Genomic DNA, 27,137 nt, shown 5'->3' with positions numbered 1-27,137 from the left:
AATTTCATCTGCAATTTATTTTTCTATCACTCCTAAAATGTTTATATTTTTGTGTTTGTTTTATAAGCTAAATAACAACATAACAGTTTTATATATGCTTTATAAATTAATGTGCATATAATGAGAACGGTAACTCAGCTGGTTAAGTATCCACCTGTAATGCAGGCGACCCCGGTTCGATTCCTAGGTTGGGAAAATCCCGCTGGAGAAAGGATAGGCTACTCACTCCAGTATTCTTGGGCTTCCCTTGTGGCTCAGCTGGTGAAGAATCTGCCTGCAATGCAGGAGACCTGCGTTCAAACCCTGGGTTGGGAAGATCTCCTGGAGAAGGGAACGGTTGCCCACTCCAGTATTCTGGCCTGGAGAATTCCATGGACTGCATAGTTGATGGAGCTGCAAAGAGTCGGACACGACTGATTGACTTTCACTTTATATATACTTTATAAATTAATGTATATATAATGAGAATACTTACATTTTTTAATGGTAGGGTACACATTAAAAAATTTAGACACATCACTTCTTAGCCTTTTGGCTAAGATCAAGTGTCAAAAATTTAGACACTAAAATTTGGAACATGTCTCCTTTCGTTTTGTTGTTGCAGTTGCTTAGTTGTGTCCAATTCTTTGTGACCCCATGGACTGCAGCACGCTAGGCTTCCGTGTCCTTCTCTATCTTATGGAGTTTGCTCAAATTCATGTCCATTGAGTCGATGATGCCTTCCAACCATCTCATCCTGTCACCCCCTTCTCTTCCTGCCCTCAATCCTTCTTTCCTTTCGTTTAAGTAGACAAGTTGTCTAGAAGGTACTCAGTGTCACCCTAGGAAGTCTACTGGGTGACCAAGGCTGTGAGTCTAATTTTTTCTCACAACATCAAGGACTTTCCAGGGCTCATTCATTTTCATTATGAAATAGAGGAAATGAAAATGAGCCAACTCACAGTGAAACGACTTGAGGCAAATTTCTTCCCTGGGAAGAAAAAAGATCTTAAAAATCTGCATGAGCCATAAACTCCTGGCACAGGACCAGAGGAGGCTGGACCATCTTATTCTCTGCTGGAGTATCGATTCCAGCAGGATTCTCTGCTGGGGGAATGGCCACTTGGGTTGGAGATGCTCGGAGGATGCACGAGTGAAGTCCAAGGTATGAGGTCTACCCTGGATGAATCTGCTTGTATGGATATGTGTTCCTTGACACATATCCATGGCCTTGGCTCCCTCCTTTAAAACCTTTTTCGGCTGGAGGAAGATTTAAATAATATTTTAAAAAATCTCTGCAAGCATCATCAACAATGTAAAGGTTAATTTTAAGTATCAGTTTGACTGTGGCCAAGATTAAACAGTATTTCCGGTATGTAAGTGTGAGTGTTTCTGAATGAGATTAGCACTGAATATGTGGACCCATTGAAGAGGACTCCTCTCCCCGACGCAGGCCAGAGGGCCCCCTCTAATCACGGAGGGTCTGAATAGAGCAAAAAGCAGAGGAAGGAGGAATTCACCCTCGGGGCTCCCTCCCTGCCTGCCCAAGCAGGACTTTTCTCCTGCCCTTGAACTGAGATCTACACCATCAGCCGGTTTCCCTGATTCCCCTGAATCCCACACTACTGGTTTCCCTTGAGGGCTTCCCAGGCAGCGCAGTGGGTAAAGAATCTCGCTTCAGTGCAGGTGATACGAGTTCAATTCCTGGATTGGAAAGATCCCCTGGAGGAGGGCATGGCAAACCACTCCAGCATTCTTGCCTGGAGAATCCTTTGATGAGAGGAGCCTGGTGGGCTATAGTCCACAGTGTCGCAGAGAGTCAGACACGACTGAAGCAACCGAGCATATGCTACACATGGCTTCCCTAGTGACCAGCTTCAGACCGGGTGAATTCTTCAGCCCTCACAATTGCATGAGTCAAGTCCTCGTAATAAAGTTCCGTATATATATCCCCATTGGTTCTGTTTCTCTGGAGAGAGCTAATACAAACAACACTAAAACCCACATAATTCTATACTTTCTGCTATATGTACATGTGAAAAAGTTTTCACGGTGCCAGAAGAGGTCAGTAGGAAACTTTCCCTGGGAAAACCCTTGGACCTGGGGCGGGGGACAGGGGACAGAAGGTTGGTTGTAAATAAGAAAACGTTCTCTTCAGTTCTGAGAGAAGAAGGCACAATTTATTTAGTCAAATTATTTTACACCATAGTCTTCACGGACAGTTGTCAACTTAACACTTAATATAGTTTAAAAGAGTCAATGATTACCTGCAAAATTATATATATTTTAATATCTAAAAAATATATTGTATATATAAGGCAGAAAATCCCTCGTATCCACAAGGGAAAGTTTGGTTGCTGTTTTCCAAGTTGTTATGATTGCAGTTCAGTTATTTACAAACATCTCCAAAGCAGTTAACGGTTTAAAGGGGATGCCTTGACTCGCTTCTGCTCATTTGTTAAATAATTACAGTGATTCTCTTTCGGGTAAGTCAGTGACTTCAAAGCCCTGTTCTCTTTTCTGCAACAAGTCACATTATGCTTTTTTAAAAACCAGCTATAAAAACGTACAAGCAGCCCAAATGTACAGATTGACAAAAAGATGTACAAATTACATTTAAAAAAAATAACGACTGATTTGATAGGAACACTGTATCTGTGACCGAGGTCAACTCGTTTCTTTACTCTTTTTCACTTTTTAATTATTTACTTTTAACACTGTGAGATATAGGAAAATAACTCTGCATAATTTATACAGTAAGTTGCCTTGTGGTTGGTGGACCCGGGACTGATCGTCTGACAAGCGCACAGCACTTGCGAATCTGTTTGTGTTTAGAAATCCCTAGGACTTTTCAAAGTACTGGGACCCATGGTCATTATTTCTTTTTTTCAGTTATTTACTTCTCTGGCTTTTCAGGAATGTCTGTATTTGCATTAACATCTCTTAGTTCATATTTTGACTACTTCTAGACAGAATGGTCAGCCTAGCGCATATTTACTGCCCACTGAAAGGGATTCTGCAATGCCCGTGGCTTCTTAAATACACACTTGTTTCTTTCTGTTAAATTCCAGTTGGGTGAAAACTTCACTGGCCTTACAACCAATGTTCCAGTTGCCCTCCACTGAGTTAGGTCTTCCTAAGATAAGATGATAAGCTTCCTGCCTCTAGTTCACTAAGCCTCAAACCAGAGCATAACTGGTTAAGTCCATGACTCTTTATCCTACTGAACCCTTCAAGGTTCAAGATGAGACCCGTGTGTCTGTAAGAAACTGTTTTTGGTCCTAAAAATATAAATCTACATACAGTTTCTTTCCCAGAACCATGACACAACCATTCCAGTAATCTAAATATTCAACTCATAGGTTGACAGGAGATTGGGACTCCAAACTGGCATACTGGCCCATGGAATTATCCACCTCTTTGTTCAAGGTAGAGAAAAGCAGGAGTTACCAATGTTAAAAAAAAAAAAAAAAAAAAAGAAGAGTTGTTTTTAAAGAACAGGTACAAAAGTTCTATCCAACAAGAAAGAGCATCCAGTTTTGTTTTCTCTCCAAGGCCACGTAAGTCCAAAGGGAGGTGTAAGGGAGGGGGCTTCAGCGAGAAGGCCACCGATGAGGAAGCATCTAGTAGTAGCTGCCTAAGTGTGAGGGCACGTGGGTGTTGGGATGGCGAGGGACGTTGGGGTTGGGGTAGATGCCCCCCGTGGGGGAGGTCCAGTATTGTGACGCCGCTCCGAAGAAGCTGGAGGACGTGACGGGCATGGAGGACGGGTGGGGAGGGACAAAGTTCACCTTCTGTTGGTGGGTGTGGTAGGAAGGCACGTAGGAGATGTCGGAAGGGTACTTGTACATGGACGACTCGGTGGGATGCGGCTGCAGAGCCTGGGCGATGCCGTGGAAGTCAAATTTGTAGGCATACCTCTTGCCGTGCACTTTGGTCATAATGTTTTTATCGTAGTAGTATCGGAGGGCCCGGCTCAGCTTGTCGTAATTCATGTTGGGCTTGCTCTTGCGCTCCCCCCAGCGCCGGGCCACCTCATCGGGGTCCGTCATTTTGAACTCTCCGTTGGTCCCCTCCCAGGTGATGCAGCTGGCGTTGGCGCTGTCCGAGAGCAACTCCAGGAGGAACTGCCACAGCTGGATCTGCCCGCTCCCTGCGGGAGACAGAAAACAGGCTCCACCTGAGAAATCAGAACCTGATCCTAAGTGCAAGGGTCCACTCACCCCAGACAGGAACCCCAGGATCTCCTTCTACAGTCAGAATCCACTTCTCAACCAGACTGGCATAATCATCAAGGTTAGATCTTTATATAAGCCGCCCCCAGCCTGGTGAAATTCACCCAGAGCCAGCTGTGTGGCTTGGGGCGAGGCACGCCCCATCCCTTTGGGGGAAGATGCTTGCCTCTCTTCTTCTGTCAAGGCCTGAACCACTGTCTACTCCTTATTCAGTGCTGGCCTCCCTCAGAGTCCCAGGGGAACATGTGACAGCACTTTAGGCTGAAGCAACCTGAACTGCTCCTTAGCTTTTGTGCTTGGCTCTCTGCTCTAAGTTCCACAGAGAACATGGGCACAAATTAAAAAAAAAAAAAAAAAAGAGGAGAGCGAGCTGGTGGCTTTCTCACCCTCTGAGCAGAAACGGCCTGGAGACAGGAGCAGTGGGACCTCCCTGGTGGGACGGTGCTGGCCTCGCAATTCCAAAGGGCCTATTAACTCACACAGGAGGTGCGCTTGGTTCAGAACTCACTTGAGTTACCTGAATCACAAACCCTTAAAATACACTGTTGAGTTTATTTTATCTGCAACCTCTTACCTAGGAAGCCAAGTAATGCTGCAATACCACCTAAAGTGAATACTGAGACAGCTTTAGAATATGTATTCACCGAGAGCTTGTTCCTTGCCCTTCCCACACCTACCCCCTCTATCTTTCCCTGCTGAAACTTATCTCAACCTCAGTGCACATACATGGGGCTAAAATGTTTGTGGTCCAGAGGCATCTTCAGCTTATGGATATCATCACCGCCTAATGACAAGCCCTGTTCTCTCCTTGTGCACTAGAGAAACAGGGGTCAAACAGTTCAAGGAAAGGCATACATGTCCCTCCCTGGTCAGGTGTCTGAACTGAGGACACCTTGAAGTGAAGTCGCTCAGTCGTGTCTGACTCTTTGCGACCCCATGGCCTGTAGCCTACCAGGCTCCTCTGTCCATGGGATTTTCCAGGCAATAGTCCTGGAGTGGATTGCCATTTCCTTCTCCAGGGGATCTTCCCAACCCAGGGATCGAACCCGGGTCTTCCGCATTGTAGACAGACGCTTTACGTCTAAGCTGCCAGGGAAGCTTCCCTTAGTGATCTCATAAAACTATGGAACATTCTGGAACACAACCTCTCAGGCCAAAGTAAACTCACCAGGATTGGCTAGGCGACTGCTGGTTGGGCCCAGGATCTGATATGGATCTAAGGAGACAAGAAAAGAAATTTGCTTCACTGTTATGAAAAATATAAAAACAACAGCATTAACAATAAGAATACCCCTAAGGGTTTCTACTTTTATTTTGAGATCATAGGAAAGCCTGATTTCAGAAAACTGCACTGCTTTTACTTGTAAACCTTAAAGATCATGATCAGAGTTATGGTCTATATCCCCATTATTACAGAAACAACATGTAATTGTGATAGTATCATTTTTTCATATTTAGTGTCTACAATTTATAGATAATACCTACAATAGAATAATAAAAAACATTTGGAAAGGAGCTAGCTGATATCCAGTCACATGAATAAGAAGTATGGCTTATTAAAAGAGCTTAAAGTCTAACAGTGTCTTTGTAAAGGTCCTACAACAGTCTTTGTAAAAATTTATTTATTTATTCCTGACCATGCCATGCAGCCTGTGGGATCTTAGTTCCCTGACGAGGGATTGAACCCATGGCCCTGCAGTGGAAATGCTGAGTCTTAACCACTGGACCACCAGGGAATTCCTTTGTTGCTGTTCAGTCACTCAGTTGTGTCTGACTCTGTGATTGCATGGACTGTAGCCTGCCAGGCTATTCTGTCCATGGGACTCTCCAGGCAAGAAAGCTGAAGTGGGTTGACATTTCCTTCTCCAGGGGATTCCTGACCCAGGGATCGAATCCATGTCTCCTGTGTCTCCTGCATTGGCAGGAGGACTCTTTATCACTGAACCACCTGGGAATCCCTGACTGGCCTTTAATAGCTCTAACTATTACTAACTATTACATGTCTCTCTTTTTCTGATGCAGCATAGAAGACACATGCCTGAAAATCAAGTAGCCTGGGTTCTAGCCCAACTAAATTATCAGCTAAATAACTCAGTGGACAATCTCTGGGTATTGCTTTTCTCCTCTGCAAAATGATAGGTTTGGCTCTTGGATTTTTCAGTTCCCTTCCAGTACAACCTTCTATGATTTTAAGCTTGGAAATGTTGACACCAACCAACCACAATTTGTATTTTAGCCATAAAATGATTATATATTTATATACACACACCCACACACACACATATATATTTGAATTTCTTTTTTTAAAATAACATCTCTTTATTTACTTATTTTGGCCTTACCATGTGGCATGTGTGATCTCAGTTCCCTGACCAGGAATCAAACCCCTGCCCCCTGCCGTGGAAGCATGGAGTCTTAACTACTGGGCTTCCACAGCAGTCCTTAAAATGATTATTCTTAATATCTCAGTTTACATAAAACTTACATGATAGTTTAGCCATAAAAGAAACCTTTGCAATACTGACATAGTGAGGATTGTCTTCTTCTTTTCAGCTGAGATAGATCATGGGAGAGAGCTGGATCACAGCTTGGTGATGATGTCATATGTTTGATACAATTTTACAATTTCTATATAATTATAATTTTAAAAAATCAACATGATTCAGGGGTTTTTGCTCACAACCACAAATTAACTTGAAGAGTCCTTAAGACCTCTCAATCTACCCCTTTCTATCTATACAGTGACAAATATTTGGGGGAAGGTAATTTGGCCACCTGATGTGAAGAGTTGACTCATTGGAAAAGACCTTGATGCTGGGAAAGACTGAGGACAGGAGGAGAAGGGGGTGACAGAGGATGAGATGGTTAGATAACATCACTGACTCAATGGACATGAGTTTGAACAAACTCCCAGAGACAGTGAAGGACAGGGAAGCCTGGCGAGCTGCAGTCCACGGGGTCGCAAAAGTCAGACAGGACTGAGCAACTGAACAACAATGTCTAATTTTGTTGTTGGGGACTTTTTAAATCCTCCATGTCAAATCCTCTCTGACTTGTGTTTCACAGTCAGCAAGTTCTCAGCCTTCCTGAAGAAATGCAGGTCAACTTTCTACGCTTATCTTCAATGGAAATGGAAAACCAAGTATGTTCACCCAAAGCAACAGCATGTTCAGAGCTTACTCTAAGCTGTGTTCCAAGAGAGACTGAGCTGGGCTTGGGAGGGTACACATGGCGGTCTTCAGATTCATGAAGAACCTTCACAGAGAACAAGAAGACCTTTCCACGGGGCAAACTGGGAAGCTTGAATGGAAGATACAGCATTGGGGGGACTTTGGCTCAAATGGTGGAACTGAGCCTGGTTAGGTATTGAGCTCCCATAGCTGTAAGTATTCAAGTGGAGATGATGCAGTCACAAGACTGAGATGTTACAGGATGTTGTAGACCTCCTGAGATGTTGCAGGAGGATGTTGTAGACCTAGATGTCTCTAGGTTCCCTTGCCATACGAAGAGTCTCCAATTCCATGGTTTTCAAAGTTGCTCTGCCTTAACTGTTAAGGAGATTCATTACAGGGATGGAAGAAGGTGAAACAACTTGGGAGTCTGGGATGATAGCTCTCGTATTCCCCAAATCCACCTGTGTGGCTTCTGGCAAATCACTTCACCTCTTGAGATCTCGGTTTCTTTATTTTACAACATGAAACATGTTAATCTTGAGGTTCCTTTCACCTCTGATATGTCATGAGTCTCTCCACATTCCAGGGCTGGGTGCGCCATGGACAGATCTAGCACAGTGTCAAATACAGGACTCTATGAAGAACAGTGCTGACAAACACAAGATACTGTCTAAATCCTCCTCTGCTGACCACGTGGCACCAGTGGCCGCACAGGAAACAAAGGAGGGTTCGAACATCATGGACAGGTACCTGGTTGGGGCCGCTGCTCAGTATTCTTACTCATCGTTTGTGCTCCAGCAAGGGGGGGACCTGCGGCAAGAAGAGAAATATGGTAAGTGGAGCCATTCTCCACGAAGGGGAGGGAACGTCTCGTCAAGCACATCCCCACCGAGCGGGACAATTGTGCTTTCCCATTCACTCACTCCCTCACTCGGTCACTCTACTCATTTATTCATTTTATGTTATAAATATTTATCCAGAATCTATGTACTGGCACTGTTCTCGATGCTAAGGACCCAGCACTGAGCAAGGGGTTCCTGCCAGAGCTTACATTTTAATGGAGGAGACAATGATAAACAGCAATAAATACGGAGAAGGAGCATGTCTGATGGTATTGGGGCTGTGGATTTCATTTTTAAATAGAAAACTGAGAAAGGTCTTTAATGAGAAGGTGGCATTTGAGCGCCAGTCTCCTGCTCCTGTGTTTCCACATCTTGTGAGCTCCCCTCTTTGTGGCATCTCTTAGTACACCCTTCCTGCTCCTGCCATCATGTCACATATCCACGTTAGAGCTGTGTTGCTTCTTGCACTGTCTTTGGCTTCATCTGACTGGCATCCTCACCACTCCTCTGTCTTCTCACTGACCCTTCAAATGCTATTTAGCCAGTTTAATCTCCATAAACCACTTCACTCCACCATCCAAAAACCTCAGTGACTTGATGTTGACTAAAGCACTGAGGTCTATGGTCCGAGCATCTTTGAACCCCTTCCTCACCCTTCCAGACTTTTCTTTTCCTTCGTGCACCCTAAACTCCAGGAACCCAAGTCCTCCCTGACTCTCAGACATGTTGACCTTGATGTCTTTGCCTGAACCCGCCTCTCCTGGGAAGGCATCTTTCCCATCTCTCTGGGTCCAAATTCTGCCTCTTTCTAGAACCAACTCTTATGACTCCAGGTCCCTAAGGTGTTCCTGATGCCACCCGGAGAGAAAGGGGTGTGTGTGTGTGTGTGTGTGTATGCGCGCGCGTGTGCTTGACTCCTCTTCCCTCCTGGAGAGACTGGTGCATGCGGGTTCACCATGTGAAACCCACACTGCCCAGGGCTGGAGGCAGAGTAAACAGATAATACATATTATTAAAAGGGCTTGTGGCTATTGCTTGGGCATTAATTTTCAGTCCTAACTTCTTTCTTGAAAGAATTCCCTTCACCATCCATTTCTGTGCTTGATATTTTACCTCCTAGAGACAGCAAGATTGACACGTTCTGGGTCAGGACTTTATGAATCATTCTTTCCCCTGCACTCTTCACAGGAGATTCTGGGTCAGATTTCAACACAAACTGATGTCATATCACTAGCATCTCCTCATCCGGTTACCACCCCACCTCAACGTTCCACGAAATGAGGTAGAGATGTTGGGAGGATTCTATCCTGACAATTAGGGAAGCAGGTGAAGTCATGGAGGGTCATTATTGAAACCTAAATGGCAGAATCCAAATCCAGGGATTTTTCATTCATACAGAAACTTGTCCTAAGAAACTTGACAACTTCAAACATTCTAAAGCCAAATGCTGTGAAACAAAACTCAAAGGTCTGAGTGAAAATTCCATTATCTTTCTGGGACTAGGTATCACTGACAAGTTCTACATTGGTAATTAATTTTGATGTCCATTCAAAAAGCAGAAAAAGAAAATGCTCACTCTTCTCTTCCTTTCGCTTATGACCCTGTTCTCCGCCCCACCCCAGAAAAAGGTTTTCCTCCCAAAGAACAGAGTGACGTTTACTTACTTTTGTTGAGGCCAGAATTCATGTTACTGCCCCAACCTCCTCTCCTGACTGAGTCATAGGAAGGGTCTAGTGGAAAAAAACAGAGATACATCAGCCTCAATAGATGTGGATTTGAGCAAATGCCAGAAGATGGTGGACAGGAGAGCCTGGCATGCTACAGCTCATGGAGTGGCAGAGTCGGACACAACTGAGTGACTGAACAACAACGAAAGCATCTTCTGCTCTTCAGAAAGGTTGCCTGAAGATTATCTTTTAGTGATCCAGAAAAATTAAATTTAACTTAGCAATAACCTCAAGCATCACTAAATTCCAGAAGTGCATTTCCCTGGGGCAAATGGGGACGGACGGAAGTAACACTGCCACACTGATTGGGAGTCAAAGGGGTGGAAAGAACCCTGAATTTGAAGTCACAGGGTTGGTTCAGGTTCTATCCTTCCATCATTTGTTGTGAGACCTTGGATGAATCCAGACATCCTTGGGCCTCAGCTTTTCAAAATATGTAATTAAGAGTCTTCTCTGGTGGTCCAGTGGATAAGACTTTGTGTTCCCAATGCAGAGGGCCTGGGTTCAGTCCCTGGTCAAGGAACTAGATCCCACATGCTACAGCTAAGAATTCACATGCTGCAACTGAAAAAAAAAACAACAAAAAGATCATGTATGCTGAATCTGAAAGTAACCCTGCATGCCACAGTGAAGACTGAAGATCCCATGTATTCCCACAAAGACACGGCACTACCAAACACTTTTTAAAAAAAATATGGAAATAAGATTTTACACGATTTAATCTACCTTAAAGGGTGTGCAAATGCTATCAACTGCATATCTGTGTCCTCCTCAAACTCATATGCAGATGTCTAATCCCCAATGTGATCGTGATAGGAGGTGGAGTTTGGGAGGTAATTAAGTCTTAACCGTGGGGCCCGTAAGAAGAGGGTTAGTGCTCTTATAAGAAGAGGTCACAGAGGTAGCTTGCCTGTGTGCCTCCTGCCATATGAGGGCACAAGAAGAAGACAGCCATCTGCAATCCAGACGGGAGGGCCTCCAACACCTGACCATGCTGGCACATGACCTCAGACTTTCAATCTCCAGAACTGTCGGAAGTTAGTGTTGTGTATAAGCCTCCCAGCTTATCATTCTTTGTTATAGCAGCCCCAAGGGATGAAGACAGGTAATGATCAAATGAGATAACACGTGTGAAGCATCTTATAAGGCATTCTACAAACATAATCTAGGTTTAGAAAGAAAAAAAGTGTCCAAAGCCTGTGTTGCAAAACCCTTTAAGCAGCTCTGCGGAGATGGTCATGTCTAGATTAAAGGCTCATGGACAAACTCTCATAGCAGTGCCTTGAGGCCCCAGCAGTGATTTCAGCCTCTCATTCCAGCACATGTTTGGGCACATTCTGGACTCTCATTGGCCCCTCAGCTTTTCTGTTGATAGTGGGGAGCTGGGTGATGACCACAGCCAAAGGAAAAGGGGCAGAGGTGTGGCTGGACCATAAACAAGGGGCTGGAGAGACGCTTCCCACCTGGACTGCAGAGAGGCTTCCAAATCACCTTGGTGGACACTCCATTGAACCTGAACATTCATGATCCCAACCCTTTTCTTGAAAGAATCCACACACCTCTCTAACCTTGTGCAGAAACTGCTTAACCGACTGGCTGGAAACATCTTTTCCTTTCTCACGCTGTGAGTCCCGTGGAGACACGGAGCAGGAATAGCAGAAGAGCTTAAGGATATAGAATTATGACTTTCAAAGTCTTTCCATGGACAACAAAGAAACCATAAAAACCATCCGGACAAATGGAGTGCAAACCTCATCAAACGACTGTCAGACGGGGTGAAACGCAAACCATCCCCCTCCACCCCTTCTGAGCCTCACAAACAAATTAGAATAAGAACTGTGAAGATGGGCTGGTTGGTCCCATGGCCTGTTCTGATTGTTTCTGGCTAAGAAGAACCAAACTACAGGACCAGATTTTTGGTGGAAAAATCCACGTGCAGATGCTCATTCCTCCTAGTTTTGGAAATTACAATCTTCAGCAATTGCCATGAAAAGCAAAACAGAAAGTGAGGGGATGGAGATGGGAAGAAGGGGAGGGACGGGGCAAAAGAGACAGACCTGGCTCATTTGAGTTGTCTGTTTTTATTTTTGACTCTTTTTTTCACAATTCCTTCTGCAAATAGATTCCTGTGCTTGCTTAAAAACAAAGCAGAACAGAAACAAACAAAGAACCTAACTTGTTTACAAGCTGGGGTATGTGGTTGAAGGTTCTCATGGGTATTTTCTGGACTGTCTGGCAGGGGGCAACAGTGTGTACAAGGCTGGGGTGGGGGACCTTTGCGGAAAGGCCAGGTTCTTCCAAACTTCTTCTTTGGGGTTGGGGTGCTGGTTAGGCCTCCAGGCATTTGTCTGGGACTGATTTCTGCAGTGGATTGTGTATTTGCCTATAGAGTGCAAGTGAAAGAATATGAAACAAGTCCACTATTCTTGCCTTTATTATTTTTATTATATTAATTAGTTAGCTAAAATTTTTATTGGAGTATGTTGTGTTAATTTCTGCTGTACAACAAAATGAATCAATCATGTGTATACATATATCCCCTCTTTTTTATATTTCCTTTCCGATTAGATCACCACAGAGGACTGAACAGAGTTCCCTGAGTTGTAGAATAGGTTCCCATTAGTTATCTATTTTATACATGTGTGTGCAATGGCACCCCACTCCAGTACTCTTGCCTGGAAAATCCCACGGACGGAGGAGCCTGGTAGGCTGCAGTCCATGGGGTCGCTAAGAGTCAGGCACGACTGAGCGACTTCACTTTCACTTTTCACTTTTCACTTTCATGCGTTGGAGAAGGAAAGGGCAACCCACTCCAGTATTCTTGCCTGGAGAATCCCAGGGACAGGGGAGCCTACTGGGCTGCTGTCTATGGGGTCGCACAGAGTCGGACACAACTGAAACGATGCAGCAGCAGCTGTGTGCTTAGTCGTGTCTGACTCTTTGCGACCATATGGACTATAGCCCACCATGGGATTTTCCAGGCAAGAATACTGGAGTGGGTTGCCATTTCCTCCTCCAGGGGATCTTCCCTACCCAGGGATCAAACCCACATCTCCTGCACCCCATGCATTGGCAGGCAGGTTCTTTTACCACTGAGTCACCTGGGAAGCACCATTTTATATGTAGTAATGTATATATGTCAATTTCAATCTCTCAGTTCATCCCACCCCTCCTCCATCCCCCTTGTATATCCATACTTTTTTTGTTCTCTATATCTGTGTCTCTATTTCTGCTTTGTAAATAAATAAGATCATCTATACCAATCTTTTCATATTCCACATATATGCATTAATGTACAATATTTGTTTTTCTCTTTCTGACTTCATTCTGTATGAAAAAAACATGATTCAAAAAGACACACCGCAGTGTTCACTGAACTGTTAACAGTATCCAGGACATGGAAACAAAGTTGTCCATCAACAGAGGAAAAGGATAAAGAAGACGTAGGACATATACACAATGGAATATTATTCAGCCATAAAAAGGGACACAAATGGGTCATTTGTAGATGACCCTGTCCTTGCCTTTAAATAGGAGAAGATAACAAATAGAAGACTGTGAGGCTGTACAGGTCATGTGCCAAAGGAATGCTGGAGATCCTGGGGGTGAAGGAGGGAGAAGCCAGTCTAAGTGGGGCCGGGTGGCTTGAGTGAGGCCTCTTTGGAGAGAAGAGAGCATGCATCAGAGGTGGGCATGTGGCAGATGTGAGCAGTGAGATGTGAATGTGTCAGTGGGAGACAACCACCTGTGGGTCTGCAGTTGGGGGGATAAGGTCAGGCTCAAGACCGTGTCCACAGCTGATCAACAAGCTTAGTGGCCCTGGGTCACAGGCCGCAGAAACCAGGAGAGGCCCCTGCTACTGCTGCTAAGTCACTTCAGTCGTGTCCGACTCTGTGCGGCCCCATAGACAGCAGGGATTCTCCAGGCAAGAACACTGGAGTGGGTTGCCATTTCCTTCTCCAATACATGAAAGTGAAAATTGAAAGTGAAGTAGCTCAGTTGTGTCCGACCCTCAGCGACCCCATGGACTGCAGCCTACCAGGCTCCGGAGAGGCCCCTGGCAGGTGGCAATACCGTGAACACACGATGTGGTGGAGCAGGCAGCTCGTGGTGGATGGATGCAGTGGGTACCGGGGGGACGAGAGGTGAACCTAACAGGAACGGAATAGAAAGTGGAATAGAAAGTGACAAATTCATGCAAAGAGAAATAGCAAATCACCGAGTTCCAGGAATTGGTGTGTGTTATCTGAAGTTTTGACTTGACTTGTGACTTACTCTGCACTGATAAGATCTCTGACTCAGAGTTTTCGAAGCAGTTTTTTTTCTCGATCTTAATTTACTGGAGGAATCAATCCATTCTCTCTGAAAGCTATGTTATATTCATTCAGAAGAAACTTTTTTTTTTAAGGCCCACCTTAAGGCTTTGGCTATAGTTACCATCGACTTACCAGCTATTCCTCCTATTCTTTTTTTAATTGAAGGATGATGGCTTTACAGAATTTTGTTGTTTTTCTGTCAAACCTCGACATGAATCAGCCGTAAGTATACACATATCCCCTCCTATTCTTTTATTCTAACAGTCAGATCAGATCAGTCACTCAGTCGTGTCCGACTCTTTGCGACCCCATGAATCGCAGCACGCCAGGCCTCCCTGTCCATTACCAGCTCTCGGAGTTCACTCAGACTCATGTCCATCGAGTCAGTGATGCCATCCAGCCATCTCATCCTCTGTCATCCCCTTCTCCTCTTGCCCCCAATCCCTCCCAGCATCAGAGTCTTTTCCAATGAGTCAACTCTTTGCATGACGTGGCCAAAGTACTGGAGTTTCAGCTTTAGCATCATTCCTTTCAAAGAACACCCAGGGCTGATCTCCTTCAGAATGGACCGGTTGGGTCTCCTTGCAGTCCAAGGGACTCGTAAGAGTCTTCTCCAACACCACAGTTCAAAAGCATCAATTCTTCAGCGCTCAGCCTTCTTCACAGTCCAACTCTCACATCCATACACGACCCCAGGAAAAACCATAGCCTTGACTAGATGGACCTTTGTTGGCAAAGTAATGTCTCTGCTTTTGAATATGCTATCTAGATTGGTCATTCTAGCAGTAGAGGCATGCAAAAGTTACAGGACACCCGGATGAATTCCCTGTAACCAACAGAGGGCAGGTCGTGGCTGGATTTTTCTCTAGTGGTTGATACTCTATCAGAGGAGTGTCTGACACCTCTGTCTTTTCCTGTGATGCCCTGGGGGTCTGGGGGAAGCCTGGTTGAGAGAACTTTTGAGGTCCCCACCAACCCTAAAGTCCTATAGTAGGTACCAAAAAAAAAGTGACAGAAACAGAAAGGCCACGAGCAATCAGCCTGAAGTGCTTCCTCCAGCGAAGGTAACAGAGCAATAAATAGCATTGGTCATGCCTACAGCCAAGGGTCCTGGAGCAGAGTGTGAAATCCGAGCAGCAGAGGCCACAAGGCTCCCTTCCCACGTGCTCTTTCATTTCCACCCACTTGCATGGAAAACCCGCCCCTGGAATCTGAGTCCACGGAGGACACCTGGGTCCATTTACTGAGGACTTTAACAAATGCTGTCAGTGGGCACTGGGGTACGTGAGGGCACCTACTAAATGGAAGTCTGAAATGAAAGCCAGTGTTTTTGGATTAAGTCCTACTGCAAGGATAGAGCTGAAGATGGGGAAGGCCAAGATCAAGAGCTAAGATCTGGCATTCTGCCTTAGAGGTTGGAAGCACCAGGGCAGCCCTGCAGATTAAATGAGATACCCAGGCAAACAGCTGGCTTGGTGCCTAGCACAGAGTGAAACTCAGTGAACATTAGCAAGTAATATTATTGCAATTACTGCTATATTTGCGTCATTAAATACCTTATGAATGCTCAAACCCAGAAACAGGTTGGCCAGCCCTACCAAATATACATTAACCCGCCTCCCTTTGCTTCCATCCATTGTACTTTGCTCTACTTATTTTTCCATGTATTGCCTAATTTAATCAAGTAGGCTATGGTTTTTCCAGTGGTCATGTATGGATGTGAGAGTTGGACTACTGGTCATGTATGGATGTGAGAGTTGGACTACAAAGAAAGCTGAGTGCTGAAGAATTGATGCTTTTGAACTGTGGTGTTGGAGAAGACTCTTGAGAGTTCCTTGGACTGCAAGGAGATCCAACCAGTCCATCCTAGAGGCGATCAGTCCTGGGTGTTCACTGGTAGAACTGATTTTGAAGCTGAAACTCCAATACTTTGGCCACCTGATGTGAAGAGCTGACTCATTTGAAAAGACCCTGATGCTGGGAAGGATTGGGGGCAGGAGGAGAAGGGGACAACAGAGGATGAGATAGCTGGATGGCATCACCGATTCAATGGATATGGGTTTGGGTGGACTCCAGGAGTTAGTGATGCACAGGGAGGCCTGGCGTGCTGCGGTTCGTGGGGTCGCAAAGAGTTGGACACAACTGAGCGGCTGAATTGAACTGAATTCATGATGGTTATTGTCTGCATCTCCCACCTGAATGTCAAGTCCATTAGGATCAGGACCCCTCTTTGGTTCTCTGATAGAACCAAGCACCCAGCCCAGAGCACGCACACAATAAATATTCATTGAATGAATGAATGAATGCCCGGCCAACATTTTCTCCTTCTTGCTAAATAGACACACTTCCTCTTGTTGTTGACTATTTTCCTAGCTGATGGGCATTCTAAGCCTCTGCCCAGACTTCTCCCCACTAAATGAAGTCACCAGGTGATTCCAGTCTGGGTGTGTGCCCAGTCACTTCAGTCGTGTCTGACTCTGTGACCCCACGGACTACAGTCAGGCTCCTCTGTCCATAGGGCTCTTCAGGCAAGAATACTGGAACGAGTTGCCATGCCCTCCTCCAGGAATGCCATGCCCTTCCTGACCCAGGGATTGAACCTGAGTCCCTTATGTCTCCTGCACTGATAGGCAGGTTCTTTACCACTAGCACCACCTGGGAAACCCATTCCAGTCTGGGTGATGGGTGATATATGAGTGTACACAGTTAACCCGGGCTGTCCTCTGAGCAGAATGGCCTACAGTCCTCCTACAACAAAGCACAGGCAGAAAGCTGTCCCCACAGGAAGCCCAGGACTAGATGCCACTCATTCAGGTGACCTGCTGTGTATCTTATATATATTTTAACAATGTCAGTGTTCAAATGAAGACTTGTTTTTTATTCCTAAAAGGCATACAAGTGAGAACTCAGCATGATGGTCAGTTCTGGTACCAGACACTCAAACAGAAATATATCTACAACCAAAATGGAAAAGCCTGGACCCAGGAGCTACCCAACAACTCAGAGTCCTGCACACTCTGCCTCCCTGGTACCCAGCTGCCCATCAGCATGTGGGCCGTTCTCCTGTGGGGTGTGCCTGGCTCAGGAGGCGGCCTTGAGTGTCCCCTGGGCACTGCTGTCTGCTTTCTGAGAACTGACTTCTGAAAACACACACTTAAGCAGGCGACCAAGGGTGCGTGTGTATGTGCCAAGTCACTTCAGTCATGTCCGACCCTTTGTGACTCCATGGACTGTAGCCTGCCAGGCTCCTCTGTCCATGGGATTCTCCAGGCAGGAATACTGGAGTGGACTGCCATGCCCTCCAGGGGATCTTCCTGACCCAGGGATCGAACCCACAGCTCATGTCTCCTGCATTGGCAGGTGGGGTCTTTACCTCTGGTGCCACCTGGGAAGCCCCTGACCAAGGGTACAACAGGTGTAGCTGGTCTCAGAACTTTTGGGTGGCAGCAGATGCTTGATCAGGAGAAAATCACTTTTTACTTCAGTGATGCCTTCTGCCCCCGGCTTGATAATGAATCTTATAATAAGCTTTTTCAGAGGATCTTCCCAGAAGGGCTCTGCCTGGAGCTTATGGTTTCAGGCAGTCCTGACATCCACTCTGGCCAAAGCTGAGAAAGACTGAGCCTCATTCTGGGCACTGCTAGGCATTGTGGATAATTTAGCTTCACGTATATAATGGTCTGAACAGTATCTTCATTATAGCATGTCTGGTGTGGCTGACTTGACCTTCAATGGCCTCTTAGATTCCAGGGGAGCCTCCTGGGGTGGAGAAATATGAGCATGGAGATTTTTTTTTTTTTTTTTCTGAAAACTCCTTGTGGGAAGGGGAAGACTTTCTCTGGACGTGACCTTCTCACAGACATCCCAGTGTTAACTCAGCTTCTGTGTGAAGCTGTTAAACGGGTCCTAGAAACCTGGCCAAACATCTCAGGAAAGCTTTCTTTCTGCTCTGATGCCGACGGTTCGCTGTCTGAAGGCCCAGTGTCCCAGGCAACACGCAGCTCTACATTCTGTCATGACCTCACCCGGGGGCCAGAGATGCAGGAGACGCGGGCACAAAAGCCTCTCTCTTCCTCCCTTCCGGCATGAGCCCGTGCTCTCGATTACTTGATGGAAAAAGATGAATATTCCCTGAAACTTCTCTTCGAGTTTCTGGTTGGCAGCACCTCACCCTGTTTATCCTTGGAAAGCCCGGCTTCTGAATGCAGACCTTTCAGCAGGACAGGCAAGGCGGCTCCAGCTCAAGGTAGAGGCTTCTCTCAGTCTGATCCAGACCTTTCTTGGGAGAGCGAGGTTGCCCAAGGAAAAAGCTCTAAGAAAGGGAACCCCTGAGTCCAAAGCCCCAAGCTTCCCAAGAAAGAGCCAAACCCACCAGGAGGAAGACCCATTGCCCAAACGCCCCCATCTATAGGTAACATGTCTTTTTTGTTGTTGTTGTTTTATTGGGGGGGGGAGGGGGGTTCATGAGGCCTGTGGGATCTTAGTTCCTTGACCAGGGATCAAACCGGCACTCCCTGTGTTGGAAGGTGGATTCTTCATCACTGGACCACCAGGGAAGTCCCACGTACAGGGAAGACTGTACGTGAAGACAACATCCTTGCTGTTGGCAGAGGACTCAACGATATGGTCCTCCATAACCCCCATCCCTCTGAGGCCCTGGGGTATAAGAGGTCCAGCCTAAGAGGAGGAGCAGGTCTGGCTTGGCCACCAGTCCAGCTCTGCTTCTCTCTGGGCTCTTTCTTCTGCCCTGCCCAGCATGCCGAACCTTCCAGACTCAGGACCAGCCCTGTGCCGGCCACCATCGCCATACAGCCCCTGCCAGCCATCGTAGCAGACATCTGACCTGCTGGCCTGGCCTCCCACTTTCAAAGTTGTGCTAAGGCAATGGGCACCTGGGCTGTGCAAGGTCATACAGGGTGTGGGCCCCCTTGGGCAGACACCCTTTCTCTCCAGAAGGTCGGTGGTTATGCTTCAGATCCCAGCCCTGGCAAACGATCATCGTCAAAAGGTTACTCTGCCTTTTTGAACCCCATGTTCTGCTTCTCTAAAAATATCAGTAACAGATGCTGCATAGGATTGCTGGAAAGATTAAATAAGGATTCGCTCAATGGCAATTTAAAAAATATACACAATATACACGTAGTCTATACAATCTTGCTTGCACCTCTAAGATGTTGGTCTTGGTGAAGTGAGGTTAGAAAGCTCACCAGGGAAAACCCTGAAAAAGAAGAGAAGCTGTAAAGGAGGAAGGAGAGTCCCATTCCTGTGCTCCGAGATCAGTGATTCCCAAACAGGAATAAAGTCTCGCTCTCTTTTAGAAGAATGGATGACAGCAAGTCTCCTACATATGAATGAGTTCCTTTCTGAGAGCGCGTTCGTAAGTCCAATCTGTTTGTAAGTCCAACACACAGTTAGCCTAGGTACCCAACTAACACCATCGTTATCCCTCGGTGCATCTTAGCAGTACCGGCCACATCACTGCTGCTCTTACTCTTCTTTCTGGACATCCTGGGCTTGAAATAAAGATGTTGTACCACCATATTCTATACAAGACTGTAAAGAACATGAAAACACAATTACCTGTAGAGGATGCCGGCACGTGAACTAACTTATGTGACTTGAAGTACAAACGCACGTTCACATCTTTGAAAGCTCACAACTTGAAGGTTTGTATGTAGGAGACTTGCTGTATCCTGGATCCCAGTTTAGAATTGCTGGCCTAGAAGCTAGTGAGGGCCCGTGGCTCTGGCTGCCTACTGGTCTACTACTAGCCTAGGTTTTACCCAGCATTCTTTCCGCCGCCCCCGACTGTCAGCTCCCCCAGCTTCCTGCCCAGCCAGCGCTTGAGCTCTGAGCTGGGTCCTCACCTCTTGGCAACCTCACCTACAAGGACAGCTCAGCCTTAGCCTTGGAGGCATCCTATGTTCTAAAGGGCATCAGGGGGTCTTGGCTTCCACGGAGACCTCAAGAAGAGGGAAAAATCCAGGCAAGGCTTGCCTCAAACTTGGAATGCATGGAGAAGAAAAAAAGAACAAACATCCTGGATCAGATTTCTTTTGCTCAAGGATCTGTCCTGGAATCCAAACAGCCTCGGAGCCTCGGAGCCAGCCCTGCTGCGTGGAAGAGAATGAAGCTACTGTTTCAGATATTTCACGTGAAGAAATATCTGAAAGGACACATGAGAGAAATGCTTAAAGAATGGTCAGCTTTCAAAGATGATGGCTGGAAAGGCCAGTGGTACCTTCTCTGCACAGCCTCACCCCGGTCCCACGAGGCTGGACCTGCTAAGGCCAGCCCCTCTCTGGCTCCACTCCTCCCACGGGGCTCTGTGTCTGAATGACACATAAGCCTCAATGACCTCTTTATTTTGATAAGGCCTCCAAGTGGGATTTGGAGGCCAGCCTTGTGTGGAAAAGCAATTCATACTGACTCCATTAGTTGGGTGTTTGCCAGAACTCCCCTCTACGTTAGGCAGTGTAGACGCAACTAAATTGCAGACTTCTTGGGTCAAATCTGTCTCAGGTTTAAGACTATTTCAGGTCAGAACAAGAAAACCTAACCGGTTGCTCACTTAGGTAACAGGCTTGAGATGAATGAGTGGCCATCTGTGTTCAGCCCCCTGGGTCCTCTGAGAGCCGGGATCTGATGTGCTCCTGTCCGCTTCCTTGGGGGGGTTGCCCTCACTCTCCCTAGTTATTCGGGACACAGTCCTACATGTGATGCATGACTCAACTTTTGCATCTTTCCCTCCCAAAGTTCTGCGAAGGCTCACTGGTGAGGGTCTCATGGTATCACCCTCGTTTTGTTCAGCCTCCTGCTGTGATCCTTGGTGCACTTATGCCTCTCGCCTGGTGAGCATCTTTGGGAAGGGAGGGACTGTATCTTATCACCTGGTTTTCCTTTCCCACCCCCAGGTTCCTCTTCTCTTCCAGCATGAGCTATTGGGCCTAGCTGATATCTCATACTCCACAAACATTCATTCATTCAGCAACGTTTTAGTGAATGCGTATTATGGTGCTGGACCCTCTTCAGTGTGTGCAGAATGCATTGGTGGCCAAACACACAACCTTGCTCTGGGAGCTGACATTCAGAACACACAGTGCTGCGCTGTGCTTAGTCCCTCAGTCGTGTCTGACTCTTTGCGACCCCATGGGCTGTAGCCCGCTAGGCTCCTCTGTTCATGGGATTTCCCAGCCAAGAATATTGGAGTGGATTGCCATTTCTTCCTCCAGGGGATCATCCCAACCCAGGGACTGAACCCAAGTCTCCTGTGTCTTCTGCACTGCAAGCAAATTCTTTACCCACTGAGCCATCAGTGAAGTGAAAGTCACTCAGTCGTGTCCAACTCTTTGCGACCCCATGGACTATACAGTCCGTGGAATTCTCTGGGCCAGAATACTGGAGTGGGTAGCCTTTCCTTTCTCCGGGGGATCTTCCCAACCCAGGGACTGAACCCAGGTCTCCTGCATTGCAGGCAGATTCTTTACCAGCTGAGCCAAGGTTCAGTTCAGTTCAGTCACTCAGTCATGTCCGACTCTTTGAGACCCCATGAACCGCAGCACAACAGGCCTCCCTGCCCATCACCAACTCCCAGAGTCCACCCAATCCCATGTCCGTCAAGTCGATGATGCCATCCAACCATCTCATCCTCTGTCGTCCCCTTCTCCTCCTGCCCTCAATCTTTCCCAGCATCAGGGTCTTTTCAAATGAGTCAGCTCTTTGCATCAGCTGGCCAAAGTTTTGGAGTTTCAGGTTCAGCATCAGTCCTTCCAATGAACACCCAGGACCAATCTCCCTTAGGATGGACTGGTTGGATCTCCTTGCAATCCAAGGGACTCTCAAGAGTCCCAACACCACAGTTTAAAAGCGTCAATTCTTCGGCACTCAGCTTTCTTTATAGTCCAATTCTCACATCCATACATGACCACTGGAAAAACCATAGCCTTGACTAGACAGATCTTTGTTGGCAAAGTAATGTCTTTGCTTTTTAATATGCTCTCTAGGTTGTTCATAACTTTCCTTCCAAGGAGTAGTGTCTTTTAATTTCATGGCTGCAATCACCATCTGCAGTGATTTTGGAGCCCAGAAAAATAAAGTCAGCCACTGTTTCCACTGTTTCCCCATCTATCTGCCATGAAGTGATGGGACCACATGCCATGATCTTAGTTTTCTGAACTTGAGCTTTAAGCCAACTTTTTCACTCTCCTCTTTCACTTTCATCAAGAGGTTCTTTAGTTCTTCTTCACTTTCTGCCATAAGGGTGGTGTCATCTGCATATCTGAGGTGATTGATATTTCTCCCGGCAATCTTGATTCCAGTTTATGTTTCCTCCAGCCCAGCGTTTCTCATGATGTACTCTGCGTATAAGTTAAATAAGCAGGGTGACAATATACAGCCTTGACGTACTCCTTTTCCTATTTGGAACCAGTTTGTTGTTCCATGTCCAGTTCTAACTGTTGCTTCCTGACCTGTATACATGTTTCTCAAGAGGCAGGTCAGGTGATCTGGTATTCCCATCTCTTTCAGAATTTTCCACAGTTTATTGTGATCCACACAGTCAAAGGCTTTGGCATAGTCAATAAAGCAGAAATAGATGTTTTTCAGGGAAGCTCCCAAAATACATAGTAAACTGCATCGTAAATTAGAAGCTGGTGAGTGCTATGAGAAAAAGAAAACAGGGGAAGGAGAGGGCCTCACTGATGACACAATTTTGAACAAAGAATTGGCCTGTCTAATGTTAGGAACATAAAACTCTCCATAGTGCCATGATTTTCCTATGAAAAGTGACTGGGTCACCCTAATTGATCTCAAAGCCCTTCCACAAAGTTAATCCCTCAGTGTCAGTTCTTTAGATGGTGAGAATTATTTTATGATAGAAGATGAAAAAAAAAATTAGCTAAAAAAGTCAATAGTATCTTTTGTATGTTTGGATGAGAGCTAGTAAAAGGCGAAATAAGTCTGCTCTATTAGAGTCTGGCCACCTAATGTGAAGGGTCATTGGAAAAGACCCTGATGCTGGGAAAGATTGAAGGCAAAAGAAGAAGGGGTTGGCAGAGAATGAGATGGTTATATAGCATCACTGACTCAACGGACATGAATTTGAGCAAACTCAGGGAGATAGTAAAGGACAGGAGAGCCTGGTGTGCTGCAGTCCATGGGGTTGCAAAGAGTCGGCCATGACTTAGCAACTGAACAACAACAATTAAAGAGTTCACCAATTTTTTCATATTTAGAATCAAGGTATTGTCAAATCTATGGTCCCAGACTCATACTGACATAGGAAAGCCATTTAAACGAAGAAACTTAAAATCCCACACTTCCTATGCCTTGCTTTTGAGCCACCTCTAAAGTGGACTGCAGGAAAGGGCATTTCTCTGGGGTCACTGTGAATGAGAAATAGACAAGTGAGTTCTCCCCAGTGGAACACTCAATCTTTGTGGCCAGTGCATGAGCCCCAGAACACCCCCACCTCTGTGTTCTGCATTCACACATCAGAAGCACCGGGATTAGGGTTTGCCTGGTGGTCCAGTGGCTGAGACTCTGAGCTTCCAATGCAGGGGTCATGGGTTTGATCCCTGGTCAGGGAACTAGATCCCACATGCCACAACTAAGTGTTCGAATGCTGTAACTAAAAAAGATTCCTCGTGCTGCATATAAAAGTGGCAACTAAAGATCCGGAGTGCCACAACTAAGACCTGAGGCAGCCAAACAAATCAATATTACAGGAAAAAAAGCACAGGAGTTAAAGACAAAGAACCATGAGCAGGTGGAGTGTGGTCTCACTTACATAATAGAATCTGAGGCTTCTTTTCAGGCTGGAAGGGACTTCAGACATTATCTAAACCAGACATGCAAATTAGCACAGGCCTGGAGGCCCAAAGCCTGAGAGAAAGCATATGCGACCATATAAGAATTTTAATAGAAACTGAAAGTATGACTCACAGCAGAAAAAACTGCCTTTCTCTAAACTCCAGGATATTGGGCAGGACGGACCATTCTTTTTACAGGCAGGCCAAAGACTTTGGAAGCTCAAGGAGTTTTCAAAGTCAGAGTGAGAACAATTTTCATCTCTTTGGAAGAGGGATACCTAAATCTTATGGAGTCTAAGGTCACATGTGATGTAATTAAGGACTCTTAGGGATTTTCATGGGAAGGAATTCCGTGATTCCTCTTTTATTCATTCCCATTAGGGAAACAGTTCATTGCCGTGGAAGGAACACTACATGAGGCTTCAGAACTTCTGGGGTTGTTTTCCATCTCTGCCAGTTACCAGCTGTGTGAGCTCGCGCAGGTGACAATCTCTCTGAACCTCTCAGGCCACCTATCTGTAACAGGGGAGAAATGATTCTCCTAAAATTTAAGAATTTGGAGACGCAAATGGCCTATTTAATCCTCCCAGAGTTCTTTTGGGAATAAATGAGATCATGCATGTGAAAATGCTTTCTACACTCCAAAGTATCATTTAAGATTATAGCTGCTATTCTTTTCCAGAGTTTTATTCCATGGAAATAAGTTAATCTTTCCCATGTCAACCAAGGCTAATTTCTTTTGGTTCTTTGTTTAGGGAAGCAGAAGGATGGAGTATATATTTAATTAAATTGACAAACCAGATTTTCCCTCCCCAGTGAATCCATCAACTGTCAATGGTATTTACTGAATATCTACAGGGCTGGGAAAAGGGATACAGAACAAAACTCAGAATTAGAGATGATAAAGTAATCTGTAGTTACCTTAGCATGGTAGTTAGGTCCATGTACGGCTTGTGATTAAGGTAGGGTCCTGATAAGTGACTGCATGTAGTCTTTGCAAATAAAGAAAAAGTTATCTTGAAGAGGATGGAACTTGAATTAGTCCTTGAAGGATGTGTTGGATTTTGATAAAGTAGTAACTCCATTTAATTTACCACTCGCTCTTTAGAATATGCCTAACACAAGAATTTGAACTTCATCAGCGGCATGTTAAACTTTGTATTGATCCTCATATGTGATTGCTTACAGATCCCTGAGGCTGGAGGGGAGATGCCCACATGGGTCCTGGTTAGTGTTTCTAACTATAGCATTTCTTCCTCAAAGACGTTAACTTCTCCCAAAAGGATGTTTCACGAGAAATAATTATTATCTTAGACATGGACTTCTCTGAAGAGGGTTCGTTGTTACATCTTTAAAAAGAATTTGGGAAAGTTTTTACAATAAAATAACAACTGATGCTATTTTCACCTTGGCTTTTCACTAGAAGATTTCCCAAGTCCCTTCACCTCTGTCTGGCATAAGAGAAGCTTCTTTTTTTCCCTATTTTTTAAAATTTAAATATTAAAAAAAATTGTTACAATGTTGTGTTGGTTAAGAAGCTTCTTTCTTGAGAGAGAGAAATTTGGTTTATGAGCATGAGAATAAACAAGCACCTTTTAAATACTTTTCAGCAACTACTGTCCCTCCAAACAACCGCTGCGATTTCTAAAATCAGTGTATTTTGCAAAACAAAGGCATTTGGAATGTTCCATGTGGAGGCGCAGCGATTTATCTGGAGCACTTGTGGACCTAGCCTTTTCTTTCCAAAGTACCCCGTGACCAGACTCCTCAACAGAGCCAACAGTGGTCACTTCTAGTTTCTATTACAAACCAAGACCCCGTGGTCGTGGAAATACAGTGACATCAACGGAGGCCAATTTCATTCTGAGTCTTAGCTCTGCTATCTGGAATGGGATGACACGTCTGAGTCAAAGTGAAACCTGGTAGAGATGGGAGGTTTAAAATAGTAACAGTTAAGACTCTGGAGATGAATTGGAAATGCAAAACCTAAACGGCCCACTCACTAAGTTTGAACCGCCTGAGAAGTGGGCGGGGCTGGGTGGTGCTGCGCCCCGCCCACTGGGCACCCCGCCCGCAGGGGTGGGCGGAGCAGTTTTATGGCTGAGCCCAGTTGGAAGGGTGCTCTGGAGGTCAGTTCTGTTCAGTTCAGTCGCTCAGTTGTGTCTGACTCTTTGCGACCCCATGAATCACAGCACACTAGGTCTCCCTATCCATCACCAACTCCCAGAGTTCACTCAAACTCATGTCCATCGAGTCGGTGATGCCATCCAGCCATCTCATCCTCTGTCGTCCCCTTCTCCTCCTGCCCCCAATCCCTCCCAGCATCAGAGGGACTCTCAAGAGTCTTCTCCAACACCACAGTTCAAAAGCATCAATTCTTCGGCGCTCAGCTTTCTTCACAGTCCAACTCTCACATCCATACATGACCACTGGAAAAACCATAGCCTTGACTAGACGGACTTTTGTTGGCAAAGTAATATCTCTGCTTTTCAATATGCTATCTAGGTTGGTCATAACTTTCCTTCCAAGGAGTGTCTTTTAATGTCATGGCTGAAATCACCATCTGCAGTGATTTTGGAGCCCCCAAAAATTAAGTCTGACACCGTTTCTACTATTTCCCCATCTATTTCCCATGAAGTGATGGGACCAGATGCCATGATCTTCGTTTTCTGAATGTTGAGCTTTAAGCCCACTTTTTCACTCTCCTCTTTCACTTTCATCAAAGGCTTTTGAGTTCCTCTTCACTTTCTGCCATAAGGGTGGTGTCATCTCCATATCTGAGGTTATTGATATTTCTCCCGGCAATCTTGATTCCAGCTTGTGCTTCTTCCAGCCCAGTGTTTCTCATGATGTACTCTGCATATAAGTTAAATAAGCAGGGTGACAACATACAGCCTTGATGTACTCCTTTTCCTATTTGGAACCAGTCTATTTGGAACCTTTCCTATTTGTAACCTGTCCTGCATATAGGTTTCTCAAGAGGCAGGTCAGGTGGTCTGGTATTCCCATCTCTTTCAGAATTTTCCACAGTTTATTGTGATCCACACAAAGGCTTT

At 45.6% G+C, this 27,137-nt stretch overlaps 1 protein-coding gene across 3 annotated transcripts in view; it reads right to left on the bottom strand.

Annotated features, from left to right (window-relative positions):
- Positions 1-2,137: 2,137 nt before the first annotated feature.
- The window catches only part of FLI1 (Fli-1 proto-oncogene, ETS transcription factor), a 131,866-nt gene continuing 106,866 nt past the window's right edge, over positions 2,138-27,137 (bottom strand). For all 3 annotated transcript variants that reach the window (XM_059882942.1, NM_001046298.1, XM_059882944.1), the window contains 4 exon segments: positions 9,894-9,959; positions 8,138-8,197; positions 5,383-5,430; positions 2,138-4,132 (listed from right to left, as the gene is read on the bottom strand). In XM_059882942.1, the coding sequence (XP_059738925.1) occupies positions 3,603-4,132; positions 5,383-5,430; positions 8,138-8,197; positions 9,894-9,959 (704 nt within the window). In that variant the 3' untranslated portion in view covers positions 2,138-3,602.

Source organism: Bos taurus, chromosome 29 (genome assembly GCF_002263795.3).
Source record: "Bos taurus isolate L1 Dominette 01449 registration number 42190680 breed Hereford chromosome 29, ARS-UCD2.0, whole genome shotgun sequence".
NCBI classification, from domain to species: Eukaryota; Metazoa; Chordata; class Mammalia; order Artiodactyla; family Bovidae; genus Bos; species Bos taurus.
The sequence above is the reverse complement of the archived record's forward strand: the minus strand, read 5'-3'. Positions and strand labels throughout refer to the sequence as shown.